General features: G+C 41.5%; 1 protein-coding gene across 2 annotated transcripts; it reads left to right on the forward strand.

Moving 5' to 3' along the window:
* Nucleotides 1-21: 21 nt before the first annotated feature.
* CDR2 (cerebellar degeneration related protein 2) lies at nucleotides 22-26,999 on the forward strand. Of its 2 annotated transcripts, none has more exons than XM_025916872.2 (5): nucleotides 22-255; nucleotides 9,761-9,873; nucleotides 23,457-23,605; nucleotides 23,862-24,026; nucleotides 25,072-26,999. In XM_025916872.2, exons 1-5 carry the CDS (start codon nucleotides 177-179, stop codon nucleotides 25,934-25,936), a joined length of 1,371 nt encoding a protein of 456 aa, XP_025772657.1. In that variant the 5' UTR covers nucleotides 22-176; the 3' UTR covers nucleotides 25,937-26,999. The 2 variants fall into 2 exon arrangements, with proteins under 2 accessions (XP_025772657.1, XP_086548909.1); XM_086692783.1 differs by lacking the exon at nucleotides 22-255 and adding an exon at nucleotides 8,862-9,113.
* The last annotated feature ends 94 nt before the right edge of the window (nucleotides 27,000-27,093 follow it).

Consider the following 27,093-nt stretch of genomic DNA (forward strand, 5'->3'; position numbering starts at 1 on the left):
CGGCGGCGGCGGCGGGGAACGGCTCCGGTCAGGCGGCGCCGCGGAGCCTGGGCGGCGGCGCGTCCCGCCCGAAGGCGGCTCTGGCTGAGGGCGGAGGGGCCGGCGGAGCGCCCGGGGCAGCGGCTGAGGCGGGACGGCGGCGGCGGGGGCCGCTGCCCCCGGAGGAGCCGGTCGAGATGCTGGCGGAAAACCTGGTGGAGGAGTTTGAGATGAAGGAGGACGAGCCGTGGTACGACCACCGGGACCTCCAGCAAGGTGAGGGCGCGGTCGCTCCCCGGGCGGGCGGCCTGGAGAGGGAGGCTCCCGGGTGCGAAACCGTTAAAAAGTTGGTTTCCCTGGCGGCTGGCGGACGTCAGGTGCGGGAATGTCCGGCGCTCACCTGGCGTGGGGACCGGGAGGGTGCCCAGTCCGCCGGGAGGCCGCTTCTGCTTAGTGACCCTCACCGTCCCTGCGTGTGGGGTGCTAACTGCGCCGGGCACCGCTGGGACCGCCTCCCCAGTTAGCGGTTGAATCCTCCCCGCGTTACCTGGAAGCTCCGGTTGCCCCTCCGCACCTCCATGGGGACCCCCGGCCCACGCCCGGTGGGAGCTGCTGCAGGTGTTGGGGGTAGCAGTGCTGGGGGGCGGGAACGGTGCCGGGCCCTCCCATTTCATCCGCCCGACACCTTACTTGGAGAGCAGCGTCTCTTGTCCCCATTTCCCAGATGAGGAAAGCGAGGCTAAACCGCCAAGTGACCTCCCCCAAGTGAAGCGTGGGGGCAAGCATTTTTGAACCCATACACTCACAACGAGGAGTCCTAGCTACTGCCCAGACCTTATCTCTCCTTTATCACCGGCTTACAGCTTCTTAAGTTGGGTGTCAGAAGGTTGAAAAACTTTTTTTTGCTAATGCATCGTACACCAGATGCCAAGTGAAAATGACTTGAGGCACTTCTGCCTCTGCCACTTCTCCTAGTTGGCATCTAGTTTTTTAGTTGCAAACAGGCTTTCAGATCTGGGCCTGCCTCGGATTTCTTGCTGAAGATGTCTCAAAGAAAAATGTTAAAGCAGCCTTCAGTTTGGAGGCAGTGCCCCCACCCTTTTTTGCATATTAATAGAGAGCATTTGCAATTAGGGAACGCTTTTTGTGGATTTTTAACACTGATGCCCATTTAGTCTTCCCATCAAGCTATGGATACTGTTACTGGGGGAGATAGGATTCCACTCCGAACTTCAGAGCAAACTTTTTAACCAGCACACCGAATACTCCTTAGGAATTTTATCCAGGCATCTTCGGTTTCTGCAATTCTGTGCAAATCAACTTTCTCAGCTCTAAAACCACACTGCAAATTAACATCTCATTTAGTTGAATATTAAATGGCGGTGATACTTGTTCATGCTAATCATTGAACTTGGGGTGGAGGTGGGGAAGGGTGTAGGCTTGAGTAGCTTGTACTTAGAAAAGGAAAACAAGAAAGGAAAACAAGACAAGCAACTCTTTTGAGAGGGGAGGTGGTTTTGTTCTTTCTTTTTCTTTTTCTTTTTTTTTTTTTAAGTGTTTCGTGGACAGTCACTTGAACCAAAGTGGTTCACAAGCTCACTTACATAGTCCAAGCTATTCAGTGGCTATAGTGCATGATTTGCCATCATGTTCCCAATATCCACAAGGCAAATTTGTCTTACATTTTAACAAACCCATTTTCAGAATTCCCCATAAGGATTGATGGCCTAGTTTGATACTTTCTCTAGGATTAATGAGTCAAATACTGCACCATTGCAACATTTCCCTACAATACCTTAAGCAGTTTGTATAATCGAAGCTAAATATTTTTATTTAGCAAGCACAGATCTGTATAGGCCCTTATTAAAAAATCTAGCATAACACTGATCACAAAATAGAGGCTCAGTTTTAATATTTGGTGAACTGAGGCTCTCAAACTGTTTTCATGTCTCCCATCAGGTGCTTTTGTCCACACTACACTTTACACCCTGTGGGAAGTTGTTAAGAGCAGATTTAAGTTGTAATACTTAAATTTACAAGAAGCAAATGTAACATGTTGGGGTTACATGTGGAACTCTTTAACCTCTAACCAAAACAAAGTCATCAGATGTTCAAGTTTAATGAAACCTTAATGAGCACAGGTCTGAACCTCCTTAATGTCAGTTTGCATTTGGAATTTGTTCTCTGCTTTTCAGAAGACTTTCACATCTGTTATTACAGTGGACTTTGACAACCCTGTATGTCATAACCAAGTGCGTGGGGGTAGGAATAGGTGTGAAATTGCAAAAGTCATAACTTACGAATAGGCCTGTAAAAGAATGACGTCTGCACTGTGAATAAAAGAATAGCTTTGTCCCAGTTTTCATTAAAAAAATTTTTTTAACATTTTTATTTATTTTTGAGAGACAGAGACCGAGTGTGAGCAAAGGAGGGGCAGAGAGGGAGATACAGAATCTGAAGCAGGCTCCAGGCTCTGTGCTGACACAGAGCTGGGGCTCAAACCCATCAACTGTGAGTTCATGACCTGAGTCGAAGTCGGACACTTAACCAACCGACTGAGCCACCCAGGCGCCCCTGTCCCAGTTTTTAAAAATTATATATTAAAGAATACCTAAACTTCTAATGAATTTTTAAGTGTGTTAATTTCTGAAAAATTTATTATCTACTCTGTGCCAGGTATTCATCTAGGCACTGGGGCCACAAGATAGGATAGATAAGATCCTACCTTTGGAGTTGACAGTGTAGGAATCTGTTTACTAGAGAAGCCTGGAGATGTTGCCTCCTGGTGTGTGCCCAGCTACAGTGCCTGGTGCATGGTAGGCCCTTAGTAGATATTTGCTGCTAAATACAGTTTGGGAGCAAGTCTGTCCTGTTGAACAGATTGATAAACACATCTAGTGGGATTTTTATCAAGTGCGGACATTTGTTTATTTTTTTAACATCCTCATTATTAACTTTACTGAGCAAGCCTTGTTTGGAGAGAGCTCCTAAAACAACTTTTTAAGATCCTGTTCTCAAAGTCATTAAACTACAAATTTGTTTCCTTTAGTAATAGAAGTATTATTTAAGTAGATCGATCGTATCAAAGTTTGGTGGGGCATTCTTTTTTAAATTAAAATTGCAGAAAAATTCTAATCTCAGAAGGCTCTGGTCCACCATTTATACCTTGTTAGAAACATGTAAAGCTTGTGCAGGCAGAAGGAGAAAACCTTTGCTTTTACAGAACACTTTGATAAAGAGACTGTCTTTTGTCAGCGAGCTGAGTTGGCGCAGTAAGAATACTGACAATGATCTCTATGGGTAAGATCCTTTCTGGGACAGCAGGAGCCTTCTGTGCAGGTAATGATGGTGCTTGCTTTGAAATGTGTGCCTGAGAACAAGGTGGAAAGACTTCAGAGACTAAGTTTTCTTTCAGTCCAACTGCTATTATAATTGTCATTTGGTGAGCTGTGCAAGCTTAGAATAACGCTTCAAGTTTCTACTATATGGATCAGCAAATGAAATCTTAGTTTAAAGGAATCCTTAGACTTCTGCTGCTTTTCATGATGAGTATGTTTTCCAAGTGCACAACTAATTTGCTGAATCATTGTTGAAGGGTCATTAAAACTGGCACCATCATTTTTCTTGATGTTTATATTCAGGCTTTTTTGCTTTCCCAATTATAGTAACGTTGGCAACAGGAGTTACACAGAAGCATCACCCAATGACGCATCTGATTTTGTAATAGGAAAAGCTTTCAGCCTTTATGTTGTTGAATTACTGCTGCAGTCTTCAGCTAACATGGGAATATGTTGTCCTCATGGTTCATGAAAAACTGAAGTCAATTAAAAATATAATAGCAGTGGAATTTAAAGGTTTCAGAATTCTGGAAGAAAGAGCCTTTAAAAAAAAAAAATCACTCAGCTGCCAGAGGTAGTTTTGCTTAAGGCATAGGGCTGAGTAGAGTACCGGTTTAAACCTTACAGTTTATCTGTTAAAATAGATGATTATTATGTGCAAAGATTGATTAGTGAAAATATTAAACATATGAAGATACTGATAGGTTGTAATTCTCAAGCCTGCAGGAAATGTGTGGTATTTTTATTTATTATTTTTGATGTTTTATTTATTTTTGAGAGAGAGACAGAGCACCAGCAGGTGAGGGGCAGAGAGAGAGAGAGAGAGAGGGAGGCAGACACAGAATGAGAAGCTGGCTCCAGGCTCTGAGCTGTCAGCACAGAGCCTGACGCGGGGCTCGAAACTGCGAACCATGAGTTCATGACCTGAGCTGATGTCAGATATTCAACCGACTGAGCCACCCAGGTGCCCCAGTGTGTGGTATTTTTAGTGGCTGCCTAGATCAGCTCAGTAAGTTCAACAGGATTTAGAAAAGACCATCTCTTAATGAAAATCCTTATCGTAAACTAGAGATGATCAGGTGCATGAAGCTTCAAAATGATATTGTATCCTTTTGTGTCTTACTTTAAAATATAAGGACATTGAACATTCTCCCATTGCCCCCACTAATTATTTAGAAATGCTTCTTGGGCTTCCTGCCAGCTTTTGGCTTCTTATGGTTATGGAAGCCAGATGCTACACAACAGGAAATGAATTTTTTTTAAGACCAAAAAAAGACCCTTGTCTTTAAACTAACAGATGAAGTAATATCCTATTATGCCGTGTGACTTCGCAGACACTTACTTGTAGTTGAGACTTGTTTTTGCCGGAATTCTATCCTAAACATCTATGAAATATTTAGGAGATTGAGACTTCAGGTTACCGAACCAGGTTGGGGCTTTGTTTAACTGGAAATAAGGATTGAGATAAGGGCAAGTCTCAAATTATTTTCTGCTTGCTGTTTACTGGAAGCGTGCTATGCTTGACATCTCTTTCTGCAGCAGTAGGAGGAGAAAAGCTGCTCCTGGCTGCGTATTAAGTAGCAGGTAGTTTCATAAGTGAATGAAAGTAGTTGAAGATGGCCACAAGTTAGCCTTGATTCTGGAGGAGGTTTTGGCTCAGGTTTTGATCGCTAGTTAAGAACACCTTTGATGAGTCTCTGGTCCTTCCCAGTGAGGAATTACCACCTTACAACAGGCCAGGAGAGATTTAAGTAATGTCTAGGTAATGTTTATATGCTTTGTCTTTGATAAGCATGGTGGCTTCTTGGTGGTGGGGCTGTGTATACACATTACACACCCTATGAGTACAAAGCCTCTGCCAGTGGCACATAGTTCCTTCTGCATTTAGTGAAAACAAGATATCAACTTGCCTGGAGTTGTATGTGATTTCACTGGCAGAACAGGCAGTAAAAGCCAAGTAGCTCAACTCTGGCTTCTCATCGCCATCTATAAAAACAAGTGAAAAGATTAAGTACCTCATAGAGGGAAATCTACTCTCCACCCGAAACAAAGAGGTGTGTGGGCCTCCTGGTATAAAGATGTGGAGTATGATGTAAGCGAAGTTAGAAGCTGTTGACAGTAGTTGCTGTTGTGCGGTGACTCACCATGTAGATTTGGTCAGTCAGGTAGCATCTTTGTGCTTCAGGTTGTTTCATTTGAAAATCTGGGCTAAATACCTTGAAAAGATAGAAAGATTAATCTCTTAAGTGCTTTGAGCTGTTCGTAAAGTTCTGTGCCTTGCGAATAGAAGATGTTATTTCATGGACTTGTTATCTGAAGTCTTAAGTTCATTAATAGGCTTTTTAATATTTAAATCATGAGAAAATGTATTTTAACACCTATCTGCCAACATATATACTGTTTTATTATAAATGGGTGTAAGGTGTTTTAAAATGAGCTGGAGTGGTGTCTGGGAGGTTTTGCTACTTTGTTTTTTCCTAATGAGGAAAAACTAATCAAGTAGAATACTAATTATGCACTCAAGTGGACAGTACCACATAACAAAAATTAATTGCTTTTCTTTTACCACTTTAGGTTAAGTTTTAATGTCGATGGTAATGAATAAACATAAAAACTTGTCAACCTCTAAAAGTCAAGTTTTTAAAGGTTTTTGTTTTGTTTTTTAGAGAGAGAGAGAGAGAGCGCGCACCAGAGGGACAGAGGCAGGGTGAGAGAGAATCTCAAGCAGGCTCCACACCCAGCACGGAGCCCAACGTGGGGTTCGATCTCATGACCATGAGATCCATGACCTGAGTCAGATGCTTAACCGACTGAGCTACCCAGGTGCCCCTAAAAATTAAAAAGCATATGTAGTGAGGTTCCCTGTTTTCATCATGAATATTGTTTTCATAATATTTTCTGACATTAAGTACAGTGACTTTCCATCATACTTAGAGTAAAATTTAAACTGTCTCTACATGGGCTATGAGCTCTTGTATGCTCTGCCTACGGTCCAGCTTCATCTCTTCCCGCTCTCCCTCTCCCGCTTCTGTCACACTGGCTTCTTGTCAGGTTGCAGACTGTGCCAGCTTCTTTCTTGTTGAAGTGCCTGTCTCACTTTTTTACTCCTCACTCTTCAAGCCTCAGCTAAAATATCCCCTCAGACTTTTCTTGTGACCTCTTTCTAAAATAGATCCTTTGTTCATTATCACCAAATCTATTTTTTTCCTCACACATCACATTCAATTGGTTGACAAATCTCTTTAGCTCCACTTTAAACCATATCTGGATTCCTACCCCTGTCTTCATCTCCTCCACTGTGGTCCAAGCCACCACCGTCTCTTACCGAGATGATTGCAGTATCCTCCTGTCACCCTGCTTCCATCTTTATCTCTTCAGTCTGTTCACACAGCAGCCACTCATCCTGTCAAAAGCCTTCACTGGGTTCCATTTTACTCAGAGTAAAAGCCAAAATCTTGACCTTCTTAGTTAGGTCCTATACCAGCTGGCCCGGCAACCTTGGAGCCCCTCTGACTTGTCACCCTCTTGCCCCTTATGCACACTTCGCTTCAGCCTCATTAGCTCCAATTACACTTCCTCCCAGAGCCTTTGGACTTGTTTTGTCTCTACGTGGAATGGTGGTCCTCTAGATTGATCTAGGTGGGTCATTTATTCAGTTCCTTCACACCTTAGTCCTTTTTGTTTTTTTAATATTTATTTTGAACAGCAAGTGGGCAAGGGGCAGAGAGATGGGGGGACAGAGGATCTGAAGCAGCTCCAGGCTCCCAGCTGTCAGCACAGAACCCGATACGGGGCTCTAACTCCAAAACCGCAAGATCATAACCTGAGCCGAAGTTGGACACTCAACCAATTGAGCTGTCTAGGTGCCCCCACATCTTAATTCTAATGTCACCCTGGTCGCGTGTTCATAAATTTCAACCTCCCACATCCACATTCTTCACATCCCCCTAACTCGATACATTTTTTCTCTTTAGCACTTACTGCTATCTTTTTAAAAAAAATTTTTTTAACGTTTATTTATTATTGAGACAGAGGGAGACAGAGCATGAACGGGAGAGGGTCAGAGAGAGAGGGAGACACAGAATCTGAAACAGGCTCCAGGCTCTGAGCGGTCAGCACAGAGCCCGACGCGGGGCTCGAACCCACGGACCGCGAGATCATGACCTGAGCTGAAGTCGGACGCTTAACCGACTGAGCCACCCAGGCGCCCCAGCACTTACTGCTATCTATTTTATATTTTATCATGCTGTTTCTCCCAATAGAAAGAAGCTTCATGAGGGCAGGGAATTTTTTAGCTAAGTTCATTCTTCTATTCCTAATGTCCAGAACAGTGTCCGGTATTAATGAAGGTATGCATGCATGTATGAATGAAAAGTGTTTATCACATTTGGCAAATTTATTTATTTACTGTCTGACTTTTCCCATTCATCTCTTGGAATGTCAGGATAACAGGAATTTCATCCATCTTATTCACCATTCTGTAGCCAAAACTTGGCATAGTGCCTAGCAATAAAAACATTAATTTGTGAATCAATGCATACTAACAATACTTTGATTTTGTATGCAGCTTAGTTTCTGAAGTACTTCCTTATATATTATTTCATTTGGTTTTTATAATCTTACACTGATAGGACCATCATCTCTCTACACAAGAATACTAAGTGTAGGGACCTTTAAAGTCACCATATTGAAAGAGTTAACCTGGTAAATGGTAGTCAGAACTCGACCTCAGACTTTTCTACTCAGTTCAGTGCATTTCTCACTATATTGAAGGACCTCCCATGAAACTTACTATGCAGATAGGTGTTTCAGTTACTTATATTAGAACTATTGTCCATTTTAGTATCATTAAATTTTTTGTTTCGGGTATTGTGTATAATGCAAACAAACCTTGTCTTAGGTACATAAATGCCTAAGAAGAGAGAGAGTTGGAAAATTAGGTTTAAAATAGAAATATGGTAGGGCTCCCGGGTGGCTCAGTTGGTTAAGCGTTTGACTTGCGCTCATGTCTTGATCTCACAGTTCGTAAGCTCGAGCCCCACATCAGGCTCTGTGCTGACAGTTCAAAGTGTGGAGCCTGCTTTGGATTGTGTGTCTCCTTCTCTCTCTGCCCCTCCCCCACTCACGCTGTGTCTATCTCTTTCTCTAAAATAAATAATAAAACATTAAAAAAATTAAAATAGAAATATGGTTTGTGTTAAGTCAAAGTATAAGCTATGGACATGTAATTACCTTAAAAACTCACTGTATTGCTTATCTGATGTGCTCATCTTGGAGAAAGACATGAAGAGAGGTAGAAAAAAATGAGAGACCTGGAGCAGGTATTATTATTGATGTTTTGGTTTTTTTTTTAAGTTTATTTTGAGAGAGAGAGGGGGAGGGAGGGGCAGAGGGAGAGAGAGAATCCCAAGCAGGCTCCACAGTGACAGTGCAGGGTTCAGATCCACAAACCTTGAGACCATGATGACCTGAGCCAAAATCAAGTGTCCAATGCTTAACCGACTGAGCCACCGAGGCACCCCAGTTTTTCCCTTTTTTGACTTAATTTTAGTCTCCTTAGGAGTTCAGGATCTGTAATACATACTTTGCTTTGACAGATTCACAACAGCCAGATTTCATGGGAACTCTAGAAACTATTGAAAGATCTGCCTGTACTTTGGCATAAAGATCTTCTAGAAGAAAGTAGACAATGATATGAATAAGTCCAGTCCATGAGCAAATAATTATTATGTTAGAGGTCACTGTGATGAATGATCATTTCTGAATGAATAAATACATCTCCATCTTACAAGTAAGGTATGTAACAGTGTACATTACTGGATAGAGGAACCCAGTTCAACTGAATTTTAAATAGAACTCTGGTTTCTTTCTGTGCCATTTTTCCTTCCATTGGGATCTGACTGAAAATTTGTGTTGGGTTAGGTCCTGATTCATTCTTAAAAAAAATTTTTTTTAATGTTTTATTTATTAAAAAAAAATTTTTTTTAACGTTTATTTATTTTTGAGACAGAGACAGAGCATGAACGGGGGAGGGTCAGAGAGAGGGAGACACAGAATCTGAAACAGGCTCCAGGCTCTGAGCTGTCAGCACAGAGCCCGATGGCGGGGCTCGAACTCACGGACCGCGAGATCATGACCTGAGCTGAAGTCGGCCACTTAACTGACTGAGCCACCCAGGCGCCCCTGTTTTATTTACTTTTGAGAGCAAGAGAGAGCACAAGTTGGGGAGGGGCAGAGATAGAGGGGGAGACACAAAATCCAAAACAGGCTCCAGGTTCTGAGCTGTCAGTAGAGAGTTCGATGTGGGGCCCAAACTCCCAGACCATGAGGTCATGACCTGAGCCACCCAGGTGCCCCTTGATTCATTCTTACTTTAGGCACTGGGTTATATAGAAGGTTGAAGTGTGATCATTTGCATTATTGTGCTTGTTGACTTGTGCTAGATCTCCAACTTGCTGCTGAACTTGGGAAGACGTTACTGGATCGGAACACAGAGTTGGAGGATTCTCTTCAGCAGATGTACACAACCAATCAGGAGCAGTTACAGGAGATTGAGGTAATTTACTCATTAAGAGAGTTACGCTTTGAGGTATGGCCTATTGCTGTTACTGTACCAATCATGTTCTGCACTTTCAAAGAACCATTGGAGAGGGTGGGAGGTTGGTTTCTATTTTCTTTATGCTTTCCCAACATAGAAGTCTGATGAAAGAAATTTCTCTCTTCACCCTTGGTAAAGTGTATTAGAAGTAAATGGTCCAGTATTTGCCAGTATGTGAAGCACAATAAAGTTGTCCATATTATACTTCATTTTTTACTTTTTTCTTTTAAAAAATTAATTATGCAATATTCCAGATATGCCAAGAGGTATAAGAATAATACAGTTAACAGCTATGTACCCACCACCCAGCTGAAGTAAAAATACCCACATTGTTGAGGCTCCCTCCTTGGTTACAGCCCCTCTCCTAACCACTGCCAAACTCCATCCTAAATTTAGGTTTAGATGGAAAAAATTTTAAATCATATTACCTGATTTCATAATATGTTTAAACTTCTTATGCCATTCAGGAGTGCCTGGGTGGCTTAGTCAATTAAGCATCCGACTCTTGATTTCGGCTAAGGTCATGATCTGACCTTTGTAAGATCCCAGCCCTAAGTCAAGCTCCATGCTGAGCGTGGAGGCTGCTTGGGATTCTCTCTCTCTGTCTCTCTCTCTCTGCCCCTCCCCTGCTCGTGCTCACTCACTTGCAATCTCTCTTTCTCTCTCAAAATAAATAAGTAAACTTAAAAAAAAAAAAAAAAACCTTCTTGTGCCATTCAAAGAATTAATCAGGGACACCTGACTGGTTCAGTCAGTAGAGCATGTGACTCTTGATTTCAGGTCTTAAGTTTGAACCCCATGTTGTGGGTGGAGTTTACTTAAAAAAAATTAACCATAAAATAGATATTTCTTTCTCCCTGCTATGATCTTAATTTATTTACATTTTTAGTAGATTTTTAAAATTTTTTTTAATGTTTTATTTATTTTTGAGACAGAGGCAGAGCACGAACGGGGGAGGGACAGAGAGAGAGGGAGACACAGAATCGGAAGCAGGCTCCAGGCTCCGAGCCATCAGCCCAGAGCCCGACGCAGGGCTCGAACTCACGGACCACGAGATTGTGACCTGAGCTGAAGTCGGACGCTTAACCGACTGAGCCACCTAGGCGCCCCAATAGATTTTTTAAAATTAAAAGAGTACTTTTTCCTTTAGTTGAACAAACTAAAATGAAATACACTAGATTAAGGCTTTAAAAATGCAAGGTGCTGTCTTATAAATGGTCCCATTCTAGTAGCCCAGTTATGTGTAAGTCATGTGACTGTAAAGATGATAATTTTGGATATTAACCTGACAGTTGTCTGATTAGAATACTTTTCTCCATGCTCCAACCCCCCCGTATGCCCACCCAAAAAAGCTTTGCACTTAAATTACAATTCCTTCTCTTCAAATTGGTACATTAAAACCAGCACTCTTGTGTGAGTATAAAAGACCTTAGAACAGTGATCACGGGCGCCTGGGTGGTTCAGTTGGTTAAGTGTCTGACTTTTTTTTTTTTTTTTTTTAATTTTTTTTTTTTCAACGTTTATTTATTTTTGGGACAGAGAGAGACAGAGCATGAACGGGGGAGGGGCAGAGAGAGAGGGAGACACAGAATCGGAAACAGGCTCCAGGCTCTGAGCCATCAGCCCAGAGCCTGACGCGGGGCTCGAACTCACGGACCGCGAGATCGTGACCTGGCTGAAGTCGGACGCTTAACCGACTGCGCCACCCAGGCGCCCCAAGTGTCCGACTTTTGATTTCAGTTCCAGTCATGATCTCACAGGTTCATTAGATCAAGCCCCACCACTGTGCTGATAGCAAGGACCCTGCTTGAGATTCATTCCCCCCCCCCCCCCCGCCCCGCCACCCCTCCCTCCCCCAACCCCTCCCTCCCCCCGCCCCTCCCCAACTTCTGCACACTTGCTCACAAGTGTGCTCTCTCTCAATAAACAAGTAAATATTCTAAAAAAAACCAACCGTGATCAGAACTTACTGAGTCTAATTATATACTGAACCAGGTTCTAGAAACTCAAAGAAATAGAATTACATATAGTCCTTGACTTCTAAGCAATCAAAATTACACAAACTTCAATTTTTTAATACAAATAAATCTACCATCAAAACTAAGGCAAATTCATAATCTCAGTATCCTTATTTTTACATAGTAGCCATAATTAAGATGTATATATACAGTAGATCTGCCTCTTCATCAGGATTTATGAATATAGCCAATAATGTGATTGGCTATGTGGGAAATACACTTTTATCATTCTAGGAAGGTGTATCTTGTAATGATATTAAAGTCACCAGCTGCCACTTTTAGCACTTTTCTATATCAAAAGAGTGTAGAACATGCCATACCCAAAATTAGATGTAATTACTGTACAGTTTGTCAGAAACCTAAAAATGCAGAAAAACCAGGCATTTTTTTGAAAGTTTATTTATTTTGGGAGAGAGGGAGCATGTGCATGTGAGTGGGGGAAGGACAGAGAGAGAGAATCCCAGAGAGAATCTTAAGCCCTGAATCTGACTCAGGGCTTGATCCCATGAACTGTGAGATTATGACCTGATCCAAAACCAAGAGTTAGGTGCTTAACCGACTGAGCCACCAGGTGCCCTCCAGAAATACCAGAATAAATTTTTAAAAACTGTTAAAACTAGCCAAATGTTGTACGTGCTCAAGGAATTCGTACTTGCTTTGTGTTGTAGACTTTGCTTTACAACTCATCAGAAGATGTCCTAGAGTAGCCTATGAAGTAGTCTATGAAGACTATCATATACTGTGAGATATGTCTATTAGTATTTGTGTAGAAGCATTTTCTTAATACACTGTATTGATGTTTTCTATGAAAAGCACCTGAATTCATTGTAACTGAATTCTATAACTGCTACTTATTTTAGAATATCTCCCAAGTATAGATGAAAAAAGGGTATTATTTGCATACTAAGAGCGTGATGCCTATTTGCTACCACTGTAGGAGATCACAAACACGATTGCTTTATGATCTAAGTTACTTATTTTCTACCTTTTTTTCCCTGTTGTATTGAGGAATATTAAGACAGATTGTTAACATTCTGAAAAAAAAAAAATCCACAGATCTTTAAGATTCTCCAAATCTATAAGTAACACTCTATACCATCTATTGTTTTCTATAAGATGTTGCAAAGCATAATGGAAATGCACTACTCATACTCAGTTCACATCTTAATGGTTAAATAAATATGAAATTAAATACATGTATAAACTATTCAAATAAATTTAGCCTGGAGTATTCCAGAAATGTTTTCATGAATCTCTTGTTTCCATAATAGAGCATGCAGTCCCCTGGTTCTTAGATCCAAGAATTGTAGCTTTCAACATTTTACTCTTTATCCAAAGCTGTGTTTTGGCTGAGAACAACACTGTCATAGATTACTTCTCTGCCATTGCACTTGGCTTTCTTCTTTCTTTTTGTAAATCACTTTATGAAAGTCAATGGGGATGGGACAAAATGGGATGAAATGGCAGTGCTGGTTAAGCCCACTTAGCAGCAAGAGGACCCCCACAAACTGGCCTTGTTGCCTGCTCAGTTCACATCTGCTCCTGTGCAGACTTACAAATCACAACATAGACTTGAAATAGTCTAAAACAAGGTAGGCTTGATGTTCTTATAAAAGTAAGCGGGCAACCAAAGAGCCTAATTCCCTACTGAAAGGGAATTATGGGGGCGCCTGGGTGGCGCAGTTGGTTAAGCGTCCGGCTTCAGCCAGGTCACGATCTCGCGGTCTGTGAGTTCGAGCCCCGCGTCAGGCTCTGGACTGATGGCTCGGAGCCTGGAGCCTGTTTCCGATTCTGTGTCTCCCTCTCTCTCTGCCCCCCCCCCCCCCCCCCCCCCGTTCATGCTCTGTCTCTCTCTGTCCCAAAAATAAATAAAAAAACGTTGAAAAAAAATTAAAAAAAAAAAAAAAATGAAAGGGAATTATGTGCCTCTTATCGTTGTAACCTTTAGGAACCCCCTAAACTTTATAAGGGCTCTTTCCTTAATTAAAACCTTCTATCAGTTTCTTTTTCTCTTTTAAGTAAACTTTTTATTGAAATACACATGCAGAAAACACAGATCCTAAATATATAGTTCAATGAGTTTTCATAAAGTAAACATATTAATACAGTCAATACCCAGATAAGAAATGAGAACATTATCAGCTCTGCCAGTTGTCACTGCCACTAACCAGCATTCTAACACCTAGATTAGCCTGTTTGAACTTTATGGCTCATACAGGTTTTTTGTTTTTTTAATTTTTTAGCGTTTTGTTTTTTCTTTTTTTAGAGACCGTTAGCCGGGAAGAGGGGCTGAGGGAGAAGAAGGGAGAAAGTGAGAGAGAATATTAAGCAAGCTCCATGCTCATTGTGGGGCTTGATCTCATGAACCATGAGATCATGACCTATGCCAAAATCAAGAGTTGGGTGCTCAAACGACTGAGCTACCTGGGTGCCCCCCACTTGGACATTTTTTTTTTCTTAATATTTTTTACTTTGTTGTTTATTTTTTAAATTTATGTAGTTTGTTTATTATTGAGAGAGAGCAGAAAAGAGTAAGCAGGGGAGGTGTAAAGAGAGAGGGAGAGAAAGAACCCGAAGCAGGCTCTGCACTGTCAGCACAGAGCCCAGCGTGGGGCTAGAACCCTGAACCATGAGATCATGACCTGAGCCGAAATCAAGAGTCGGATGCTCAACCAACTGAGCCACCCAGGTGCCCCCCACTTGTACAAGTTTTAAGCTAACTTTTCAGAATGTTTATTGGGAGTTTTCCTGATTAGAAAAGTAATACATGATCATTTTTTGAAGTTAGTAAAAGGTGTAATTGAAAACCAGAAAGTCAGCCTTTACCCCCAGAAAAATTTGAAATGAGACAATCCATAAAAATAGTACTGGTACAAACTACTTAAAGTGGATAAACAATATTGCAGAACTGGTAATAATACTAGGATAAAATCCCCCAAACTGGACTCATTATAGACATTATAGAAATAGACAACTAAGAAACTGTCAAAGGGTATTTTGAAAGTAGAACTACAAATGGGCTCTCAAATACTCGGCGGGTTTCAAATAATCCTAGTAGAAATTGATCGGTATTCTTTTAGAGATTGTTATTAATTGTAAAAAAGAAAAAATATTAAACTATTGAAAGTAATGATTGGCTTCAGAGATGCCTGCAGCCTGTGTCACTTGTATTCAGTGTTGATCTGCACAGTAAGTTTTTCTCTCCTGGATGAGGAGAGGAGAGAGTACGTCAGAGAGTAATGAGATCTGACACCCTCAGACACAACTGGATTCTCTTCAAGATTCCTACAAACACGTAAGCAAGCCTACAGCCTTGTGTTTTGTTGCCTCTCTGCTTGGAAATCTGCATGATTCCCAACAGTGACAGGACTTGTCACTCCCACCTTCAAGGCATCCCTTCTTTCATCAAGAGGTTATGTCTTCCTTAGAAATTTTAAAGCATTTTATGCTTCCTTTACTACATTTACCAATGTTCTATATATTATATTGACTGATTTGTTTCAGTCCCTCCTCCCCACACCCGTTTGTTTCCCTTTGCTGTTGCTGTGTTTATCCATGATAGATCATCAATAAACGCGTGTTGAAATCAGTATCTTCAGAGAGGACAGATAAACAGTTTGCGATCCACTTCTGATGATTCCTAAGCTGTGGGTTTCCACCTCTGGAGATTTTTTTTAAGAAGATGGAAGGAGCTCTGGCTTCAGCCTTAGAAGATTGAGGTTTAAGCCCTCAATTCTATGGCAAATAGCTAGAGACTTGAGGCATGTGAATTACTTCTCAGGTCCGGTTTGCTCCACTGTGTCTTGGTGATAAGAACGCTTGTACTCCATTGGTACAGACTTGTTCTGAGGGGATGAGATTATGTAAGTGTTTGCTTTTATTTTGGATGTAGAAATTGTTGCACAGTTTATCCATGTTTTAAGAATTTTAGTAATGAAAGAATCTTAATTCAGAAAAAAAATAAATCCTTTTCAATTACTGGAAAATTGATCTTAAAAACAAGCCAAGCTTTTAATAGATTATATTATAAATGGTTTTTATTTTCATATTCATGCCCTTTTTTTCCAACTTAAATTTCCTACAGGGGAAATAAAATATTTTAATCAGGGAAAAGAGGTTTTTCAAAGGTAATAAGAAATCTTTCTTCAGTATTGTAGAAGGTCATTTTGATTCTAAATTCAGAGGATTTGGGCTGTAATCCTTAGTATAAGGATAATCCCAAAAAAGCCAAATTTCCATTCCATTCCTTATGCATTTTTAGTTGGGGTTGTTGGTCTTTCCCTGCATTCTAGGTCGGGGTGCTACAATTGCAAATAGGTGTTAATATAATTCTGCTGGCCTTTCTTTTTTAAAGGGTTGCCTCAGTTGTTAAGGTGACCTGTTTTATAGCTTTTGTGCATAACCTGAACCTTGTACTCACAGTCAAGGTGACCTTCTATGTAAATTCCAAGACAGGCATGTGATAACTCACAGAACTTAAATGTTTATACTTTTGCCTATAAAATTAACATTTTTGCCTGTGATTTTGCTACTTTCATGTTCCTCTCCCAATGTTTTGCTTAAATGTCTCCCTTTCCACGGTTTAATATGGCAGATACTTTTGTACTTGAGCAGTTTTTGCCACTTGAATTTGGGGATCTTGGCAGTCCCATCAAATTTATTTGAGGTTGTGTATCAAAGATTCTGGATGGAGAAAACCAGAACATTAGTAGCATACCTGTGCCTTTAAATGAAGGTTAGAAAATGAGCTAACCTGGTTCCTTCTAGATTCAGAAAAAATTTGATAAAACTAATTTGAAACTTGAGAGGCCAAGCATAAAGCATTATGCTCCACATAAATGGAGTCTGGATTCTCTAGCCCTATATGAGAACTTGCTGAGAGATCTATTAATTTTTCTTTTAAGTTGCTGACCAAGTTAGTTCAGACTTCTTGGTGAGGTAATCTGTTACAGATTCTTGGGGGAAGTAAAGGGCTTCTCTGATTAGTTTTGATTTAATAATAATAAGATTAGACTCCTACCATGTGAAAACAAGCTCCCTGCCATTCTTTAGATTGTTCTTAAAGCCAAATCCTCTAAGGCCAAGACATCACAAGCTCTTTGTAAATGGTCTCATTGTGTTTTTATTACAGGTCCATATATCAAATGAGGGGGACTTATGGTAGCTTTTTTTTAGCATGCTAGTCTTCCGCACTCCCCAATGTGTGGTTTTACTGTCCGTAGTTTCAGTTATTGTGGTTAGCCCTTGTCCAGAGGCAGATGATCCTCTTCCTGATGGATGGTCAGAAGGTCACTATTAGCCCAACAGCTGTGTCACACCTCCTGCGTCCTCTTGTGGGCATTTTATCACCTCCCATCATCATGAGAAGGTGGTACACGACTATGAGATATTTTGAGACCACATTTGTATAACTTCTGTTACAGTATATAGTTATAATTGTTCTATTTTATTATTAGTTACTGTTAATTTCTCACTATGCCAAATTTAAATTAAACTTCATCATAGGTATGCATGGATGTATAGGGAAAAAACGGTCGTATATTTAGGGTTTAGTACTAAACATGGTTTAGGCATCTGCTGGGGGTCTTTGAATGTGTATCCCCAGTGGATGAAGGGGGACTGCCCTAGCCTCTTTGTACGTATTTGCGTATTTACTTGTTTCCTTTATGTTGGCCACAACTCTAATTTGAACATTATATCTTTAAAAGGGGTCAACAGCTTGGGGCCCACATAATAGCTGGTAGGAATTATAAAGGTCTTTCAGATTACTGGAAGGTATTCTTGCCACGGGAATAAATTAGAAACATCTATAAATGGAGCTAGAGAGGAGAGAATTAGTGGCTAACAGGGCCTTTTCCCAAGAGGGCTTTACCCAAGACCCTTCTCAAAATCTTTCAGTTAAGTGTCTCAACATTTCAGTGGCCCTCGTTGTGTAGACAGCACAATCAGCTGTTGTCCAGAAGTCTAGAAATTGCTGTTTAGGGGCACTTGGCTGGCTCAGTTGGTAGAGCAGGTGACTATTGATCTCAGGGTCTTGAGTTCAAGCCCCGCAGTAAGAGTAGAGCCTCCTTGAAAGAAAGAAAGAGAAAAGGAAGGAAGAGAGAGAAAGAAAGAAAGAAGAAAGGAAAGAAAAGAAAGGAAAAGAAATTAATTGACATTTAGCCAATGTATTTTTAGTCCCTACTGTGTGTCAGGAATTGTGCTGAATGAACTAGGTATACAGAAGAGGCTTTCCTTTTCAAGGAGGGTTAGAAAGACTGGACACTAACAACTATGCAATTTGGGTGTTTATTATTACATTGTTTTGAGGGAAATTAATAGGGTGCCTTGGAAGGGGGGCTGCTTTCGAGGGGGTGGTTTGGAAAGGCTGCTGAAGAGGTTACGTTTGAACAGAGACCTAAATTTGTGCCATACTCTATGCTGAGCATGGAGCCTGCTTAAGATTCTCTTCCTCTGCCCCTCTCCCCCACTTGAGCTCTCTCTCTAAAATAGAAGAAAATAAAAAAATTTATGTCATAGGTCCCTTTGGCTGTCTAGTGAGGTCTGTGATGATCCTCTTAAAATACATAGAGTTACAAAGGGAATCTGTTAGATTGAAATGCCTATCAAAACATTGAAAAAATGAATGTGTGATGTAGTAATAAGTTTCTTTATTAATACATTAAATACTAGGATCTAGGGGCGCCTGGGTGGCTCAGTCGGTTGAGCGTCCGACTTTGGCTCAGGTCATGATCTCACAGTTCGTGGGTTCGAGCCCCGCATTAGGCTCTGTGCTGACCGCTTGCTCAGAGCCTGGAGCCTGCTTCAGATTCTGTGTCTCCTTCTCTCTCTGCCCCTCCCCCATTCACGCTTTGTCTCACTCTGTTTCTTAAAAATAAATAAATGTAAAAAAAAAAATTAAATACTAGGATCTAATGTCAGACTAAAAACTAATTTCAAATAGTGATGAGTGTTACCAATGAATCAAGATTTCTGCAGCCTCTCTGACATGATATGAAAATGTCTGTGATTTCTATTGGTGATGAAGTCCTAGGTGCCCTGTCATACTACTGATGGCTTGCTGCCTCCATTCAAAATCAAAGGGAATGCTAAATTTCAGTTAGAAGTTAGAGAAAATGAACACGTAACTTCTCTTTCATCCAAGTTCACAGACCCTCTCAATTCTGTGTGAGGACCCCATGTTAAGAACTGCTGGATTAGATGGAGCCAGCAGGAAAAACACATCCTTAAAGAAGGGGGAGCTTGCTTAGAGTAAGGCAACTCTGCATTTTTAAGGTAAATGTGTGAAATAAGGAAGAATCAGTAGCTTCCCGGTGAAACTGGAAAAACCATTTAAGAGACAGTTGGGAAAATATTAATACTGAAACATAAATAGTTGATAGTAAGGGATTATTGGGGTATTTAGGTATGGTTAAATTGTAGTTAAAATGGTTTTCTTAGAAATACATGAATCTGTATACCTCAGTTAAGATGTCTTGGATGTGTGGGGTGCCTGTGTGGCTCAGTGGGACAAGTGTCTGACTGGATTGCAGCTCAGGTCATGGTCTCGTGGTTCGTGGGATCGAGCCCAGTGTCAGGCTCTGTGCTGACAGTGCAGAGCCTGCTTGGGATTCTCTCTCCCTCTCTCTCTTTTTCTCAAAAGAAATAAGCTTAAAAAAAAAAAAAAAAAAAGGCTGTCTTGGATTTGCTTAAAACGATTGGAGATGAGAGTAGAAAAGTAGAGGTGTGACAAGACTGATAACTGTTGAAAGTGGATGATGGATAGATGGAGCCTCATTAAGCCATTTTTCTGCATTTATATGTTTGAAATTATCCATAATAAAAAGCTTTTTAAAGGTAGATAAAATTAGCCATCTGCAAAGAGTCAGTACTTGGGGGGACTAAGAATTTAGGCAGCAGCACTCAAGGTGAAGACACCTCATACATTATTTCCCGGAAGTATGGTAAAAAATGCTGCTGCAGCAGTTTAATACAGCTTCATCTTTGTGGAGCGCTCCAACTAAACCAAGTCCTAAGGAGGGAGGCGGTAAACGGTGAGCTTAAGAATCACTGTTGATCTAAGTGAATGCTGATGCCTCCCGGACCCAAGAGAAAGAGACATTAGGTTAGGGGAGGGGGGAGACCTCCAGGATTTTCCATGTCCAAGAACAACATTCCTCTAGTAAGTGTGATCCATGGACCACTCGTACTAATATCACCTGGGGTTTTTGCTAAAAATGCAGAATACTGGCTCTACCCCAGTCTCACTGACTCAAAACTTTAGGGGAAAGGGGCCCAGGTTCCTATAGTTTAATCCCTCAGATGAATCTTAACACATGTAAAGTTTGAAAACTAACTGTAGGTAGAGATGAGAATACCTTTTATCGAGCAGTTGTACCATATGCCAGATACCACGCCAAACCCTTCACATTCTTTTTAATCTTACAGCAACCCTTGTGAGGTAGGTGATGAGGAAATCTCACCTTAGAAGAATTAAGCTACTTGCCAAAGGTCACCTGATTAGAAGTGGTAAAGTGTAACTTCAAATTCTGATCCCAGAGCCTATGCTTTTAGCTATGGCAGCCTCCCACCAGGCTCTTTTCGCTGATCCAATGCCCACCACAAGATTTCTGTGAGAATTGAAAAAATTACAAAGCAGATGTGTCCTACAGAGGATGTGAATATTCTAGTCACCGGGCAGAGACCGCTCCTATTGTAAATTAATACTTAGTGTCTGGTCTATGTGTTACCTTTTTTTCAGGTTGTTGTGAATCCTCCCAAAGAATACTTAAGGCCTCTACTTGATATAAAAGCGGCTTGCAAAATTTCTGTAGCTATTGTATGTATTCCTGTATTCTAAACCTTTGTTCCTAAGAGATTGAATACCTTCCCTTCATTGACGGGACCTACTAGGACATTGCTAGTCAGAGGGCAGGGTTAAGGCCCGACTCCTGGAGAAGCTGGTGGGGGTGGAGGGAATGAAGAATAAACACAAGGTTTTACAGGGACTGCTCTGTGCTCACTTACCTTATTTAATACTTCAAGCCCTACAAGATAGGTTAGTAACCGATCCACAGTTCCTTATTTTCAATTCCAAACCCAAAAGGCTCTGTAAAATAAGATTTTTTTCTTAAGTTTACAGCAGATTCATTTGGCAGCAAACTCTGAGCTAAACTGCTGTGAGGCTGTTTTATGATCCTTATTCATACTTTTTGATGCAGAAATATTAATGCTCAAGGGGTGCCTGCCTAGGTGGCTCAGGTCATGGTGGTTTGGGAGTTCTAGCCCTGCATAGGAGCCTGCTTGGGATTCTCTCTCTCCCTCCCCCTCTCTCTGCTCCTCCCCCATTTGCACTCTCTCCCTCTTTCAAAATAAGTAAATAAACTTTAAAAAAAAGTTTAAAATATTAGTGTTCAATTATAGGGTGCTGCCCATACCTCACTGAGGATGCTATAAAGTGTATGGTGTGTGTGCCCTGTTGTTCTAAAATTTAAATAATTTTCTAAAACATTTTTGGCCCCAAGAGTTTCAGATGAGAAAGTTGAAGTTAGGAGAGTTAAGTGTTTTCTCAACACCTTGCTACCAAGTTACATAATTAGATATAAAAAGGTCACATAGGGGCACCAGGGTGGCTCAGTCAGTTAAGCATCTGACTTCCGCTCAGATCATGATCTCCCAGTTCATGAGTTCGAGCCCCATTTCAGGCCCTGTGCTGAAAGCTCAGAGCCTGGAGCCTGCTTCAGATTCTGTGTCTCACTCTCTCTCTCTCTCTGCCCCTCCTCTGTGTGCTCTCGCACACACTCTCTCAAAAATAAACAACTAAATTAAAAAATAAAAAGGTCATTTATGCTTTGTTTTTCAACTTTGCCACATGGTCGTTTAAAGAGCCCACTGAAAATCATTGAGCACGTTCTTTGAAGGAAATCTATCAGCTCTGCAAATACATTTGTACAGTTGACCCTTGACAACACAGGTTTGAACTGCATTGGTCCATTTACACAAGAATTTTTTTTTTTTTTTATAAATACAGAACAATACCGTAAAAGTATTTTCTCTTATGATTTTCTTTACATTTTCTCTAACTTCATTGTAAGAATATAGTAGATAGTATATACAACAGACAAAATATGTGTGTTAATCAACTGTTGTCAGTAAGGCTTCTGTCAACAGGCTATTAAAGTTTGGGAGAAGTCAGAAGTTATACACGGATTTTCAACTGTCTGGGGGTCAATGCCCGAAACCCCTGTGGTGTTCAAGCATCAACTGTATAGTTGTATAAAAAGCCCAAGAAAAGTGTTTTTAAGGTCCATTTAGAAAGCAGTCTTAGCTGTACCAGAATAAATAATCTGGTATTTTTTTATGAGTGAGGAGGATTGTGGTGATAACTTTTCTCACAGCATTAAAAATAACAAGAGTCTTTGAATCCTGGTAAGCTAAATATCTCTTTCTGCTTAAATCAGTGTTATTTTCCCTATTTTTTGGTCCAGGATAGCTCATTTAGAGAAGAAAATTTGATTTTTTTCCAAGCAAAAAATCATCTAACATTCTCTAAAGAGAGAAAAAATACATGGTCTTTTTGCTTAAACATTGATCATGTGTTCCATACTTTTTTCTCTTGTGGGATTATCAGGCTCCCTATAGATTTTCATGTCGAATCTTAATTTTATGTATGTATTGTGCTTTGTAAGCGTAGATCAGCCTTATATGATAAATAGGATGTTGGTAAGCATTAGGGGAAGTAAACATATAAAGGATGGCCTATGTTTATTTCCTCTTAGGTACTTTAATTGGGATTTAAAGTTTTTTTCATAAAATGAACCTGTAGTATTGTGGCATAATAAAAATCATAGATTTGATTTTGTCTCCAGTTCCTGGCACAGAGCTTCTAAAACCCTTGGAATATCCTGAGTGATAAGATGGGAACTGGTTGCCAGAAGGAACACACCCATGTTATTAGAGGGTTAGAACCATCAGTCCAACCCCCAACCTCTGGGGAGGGCACTGGGGCTGAAGATTGAGTTCAGTCACCAATGCCAGTGATTTAATCAGTCATGCCTATGCAGTGAAGCTTCAGGAAAACCCTGAAACCAGAGCACATCGATGTGCTGGGAGGGCGATGTGTCTGAAGAGGGCGTAGAAGCACCACTCTGCACCCCCATACTTTGCCCTATGCATCTCTCCCATGTGCTCTTCCTGAGTTGTTCTCCTTTAAAGCAGTCAGTGTAAATACAGCGATTTCCTGAGTTCTGTGAGTTGTAGTGAATTACTGAACCTGAGGGGAGGTCATGGAAACCCTCATATTTATAGCTAGTTTGTCAGAAAGAAGTACAGGTGGTCTCTGAGCCTTGCAATTGGTGTCTGAAGTGGGGCAGTTTCATGGGACTGAGCCCTTCCTAACCTGTGAGGTCACTACAGGAAGGTAGCGTCAGAATTGAATTGTAGGCTACCCAGTTGGTGTTAGCGAATTGGAGAATCGGTGTTGGGACGCCGCAGGTGTTTTATCTGCCTAGTGTGTCACCTGGTCACAATCATCTTCTCTTACAGTATCTGACCAAGCAGGTGGAGCTCCTACGGCAGATGAATGAGCAACATGCAAAAGTTTATGAGCAATTAGATATAACAGCACGGGAACTGGAAGAAACCAATCAAAAGCTAGTTGCGGACAGCAAGGCCTCACAGCAAAAGATTCTGAGGTAAATTTTCTAGAATCCATTGAGGAAGCCCTAGGGTAAGTCATTTAGTATAAACTAGAATAGAACTTGCACATAGAGGGTTTGGGTCAACACGGGGTATGGTTTAACTTAATTCTTTATGGAGAATAGAGATTAAGTAGAAGTCCTTTCCAATTAAGAAAACCCAGTTTGAGTGGCTGGCGACTAATCTCTCCTCACTGCTTATGCCCTTAATTTAATATGACAGCAGCAAATGGCTTCTATCTGTTCCTCACAGTCTGACTGAAACCATCGAATGCCTACAAACCAACATTGACCACCTCCAGAGCCAAGTGGAGGAGTTGAAGTCATCTGCCCAAGGAAGAAAGAGCCAGGGGAAGTGTGACCAGGAGAAATCGGCACCCAGATTCTCGTGTCTGAAGGAACTCTACGACCTCCGCCAGTAGGAGTCTGCCTTTCTTTGTCATTTATGAGCAGGGGGACATCTCATGTCAGGGACACATACTGGATCCCAGTAGATTAAAAGTACCCTTTTAAGAAATGCCACTTGGTTATTAGACCACCAGTGGTTTGAACAAAACCACTTAACTTAAACATATGATGGATAGAGTTCTTGAGTCTTGGTAATTCTGCAAAAGCTTATTTTTGGAAGTCTTGGGAGTGCTCACTTCAGTGCGTTTCATGTGTTAAGTCTTCATTTAAATTAAAATGCAGTACTTGTGATAGACTACAGATTTGGGGCTGTACCTCACATTAGGGTGCAAAAAATTGAAATGTCAAAACAAGTTTTTTGTCTACAGAAATGCCTTTATAATTTGGAGTTAAGAGACTGAATCTTTAAGGACTATTTCTTGAGCACCTATTGTATGGCAGGTGCTATGCCAGACATGAGTGGTGAGCAAAATAGACACCATTGCTCCTGCCCTCACACTTTCACTCTCAGGGAGGGGCAGATACAATCATCACAAAGATAAACCCAGTTACAAGTTGCCCAGGACCCTACACAGGAGAGAGACCAGCTTCTGCATTTTGGTAGTTTTCAACCTTGACCCTTCATCAAATCACTTTGGAGTTTTTCAAACTGCAATGACAATGAGGCCCTTAGGCCTGAATTAAAATCTCTAGGTGCAGGTAAAAAGCTGTCCAGATGATTCTGATGCACAGCCAAAGTCGAGAACCACGGGGCCATTCTAATTTCCTTGAAAGATATCCATCATACTGGTGGGCTTTGAGAATAGGTGTTCTGAAGTACTTTTAATGGTTAAAAAAAAAAATAGTCACAAAAATTATGTTTTCTTACATGTGTTTATTTGCCAGCCTTACATAATTTCGTGTTAGCCACTGCCCTAGTACGGAATAGGCAAATAAATAAATAAATAAATAACCGTCAGAGTTCCTCAAAAATACTTAGTTGGAAAAAAAAAAATCAATCTCTTTTCATTCCCAGTCAACCTACATAATATATTCTTTCAACATTTTTCTCCTAGACACTTTGTGTATGATCATGTGTTTGCCGAGAAGATCACTTCCTTACAAAGTCAGCAAAGCCCCGATGAGGAAGAAAATGAGCACTTGAAGAAAACAGTGACGATGCTGCAGGCCCAGCTGAGCCTGGAGCGGCAGAAGCGGGTGACGATGGAGGAGGAATATGGGCTTGTGCTGAAGGAGAACAGTGAACTGGAACAGCAGCTGGGAGCCACGGATGCCTACCGCGCTCGGGCGCTGGAGTTGGAGGCCGAGGTGGCCGAGATGCGGCAGATGCTGCAGTCAGAGCATCCATTCGTGAATGGCGTTGAGAAGCTGGTGCCGGACTCTCTGTTCACCCCTTTCAAAGAACACAGCCAGAGCCTGCTGGAGGAGCTGTTCCTGCCTTTGCCAGAAGCACACAGAAGGCCTCTTAAGCGCAGCAGCAGTGAGACGGTGCTGAGCAGCTTGGCCGGGGGGGACATTGTGAGGGGCCACGAGGAGACCTGCATCCGGAGGGCCAGGGCTGTGAAGCAGAGGGGCATCTCCCTTCTGCATGAAGTGGACACTCAGTACAGCGCCCTGAAGGTGAAGTATGAGGAGTTGCTGAAGAAGTGCCAGCAGGGAGAGGACTCCCTGTCCCACAAGGCTGTGCAGACCCCCAGAGCTCTCGCCAAAGACCTGGCGGGGACCAACGCCCAGCCTGAGCTGGGCACCAGCGGCTGGGAACCAGCCTCTGTCACCCCAGAGCCCGTCAGTTCCCCCACCACCACAACACCTCCGGAATACAAGGCGCTTTTTAAAGAGATCTTTAGTTGCATCAAGAAAACAAAGCAAGAAATAGATGAACAGAGAACAAAATACCGATCTCTCTCCTCTCATTCCTAATTCAGCCTCCAGCTCTACTACTTATTTGCTCGTTTCCTTTCACCTCTCTCTCCCACTCTGACCGGTGTCTGTAAACCCCATGGCCACGTGGCTCATGACGTTTGCCTCGCTGTTTTGCTTACTAAGCAGCCAACAGCAGGGAACGAAGGTGGCTGCTGGTGTCAGTTCTATAACCCGGTTCCGTTTAAGCTCCTCAGGAAATCCCGTGACAACCTGGCCTCTGGCTGGTGCACTGATTTGTGTTGTGATTCCTTGAAAAGCCCCAGAACCAGTGGAGGGATAGATGTGTGTTCCTAGAGAAGTAGGCCTGGAGTCCCTATATATGTAGTATATAGAGAGTGTATAGTATACTGGGGAAAAGGGCAGAGTTGAAACAAAACTAAGGCGACTCCTACTGCCTCCTCGCTTCTCAAAACTGTGTAGGAGTCAGATGGCTGCCAGCCTGAAATGGCTTCATAAACACTGTTGTATACTGTGAACTCGTTAAGAAGAATGTCCAGGAGAAAGCAGGGTCTAATCCAAAATCAATGGCGTTAAAAAATACTCCAAGCCTTGAGTTTGGTTACATCTGCTACCAGTTGAGCTGTGACTGACAAGGAATCATAATATGTCTAAATCCAACTGATACCAAACTGAAAGGCAAGCTCTGGTTTGACCTTTGTTACCATCTTGCTAGCTTATGAGCATAGGCCCTGGAGGGCCCCCACCCCCACCTTCAGATGTTTTTACTCAAAGCTATAGTGGTTAGCATAGGCAAATATGTAAATCATTCTTAAAGTCAGACTAAAAAAGCAAGATCAAACCCCTCACTGTGTTGTCCAAGCTGGCTAAGCTGACAGCCACAGGCTGCCCTTGTTCAGTTCCTGTCGTTCCTATAAATGTTTTTTACTTGCTGCAGAAATTCCCATTTGCTACTTTATTAAACAGTATTGTTCTTTGGGAATCTACTCATCCTCTCACTTTGCATACTTTTAATTTAAAACTATTTAAGAGAACTGAAGTTCCACTTACTGTATATATTTTTTCTAAAAACCAAATAAAACTACCTGTGAAAATGAACAAATGGATCACTTGCTCATTTTAAGCTGAAGCCATTTTAATGTTCTAACCAACTGTTCCATTTTTTTCTTCCAACAGATATCTCTGAGATTTGATAA

This window comes from Puma concolor, chromosome E3 (genome assembly GCF_028749965.1).
Source record: "Puma concolor isolate L17-30 chromosome E3, mPumCon1.1.hap2, whole genome shotgun sequence".
Classification (NCBI taxonomy): Eukaryota; Metazoa; Chordata; class Mammalia; order Carnivora; family Felidae; genus Puma; species Puma concolor.

What these genes read in the sequence shown, in the direction of transcription:
- CDR2 (XM_025916872.2), top strand. Translation starts at nt 177, where the DNA reads ATGCTGGCGGAAAACCTGGTGGAGGAGTTTGAGATGAAGGAGGACGAG. An exon ending in AGCAGTTACAGGAGATTGAG is followed by an intron (nt 9,874 to 23,456) that starts GTAATTTACTCA and finishes CTTCTCTTACAG; the next exon opens with TATCTGACCAAGCAGGTGGA. An exon ending in TCACAGCAAAAGATTCTGAG is followed by an intron (nt 23,606 to 23,861) that starts GTAAATTTTCTA and finishes TGTTCCTCACAG; the next exon opens with TCTGACTGAAACCATCGAAT.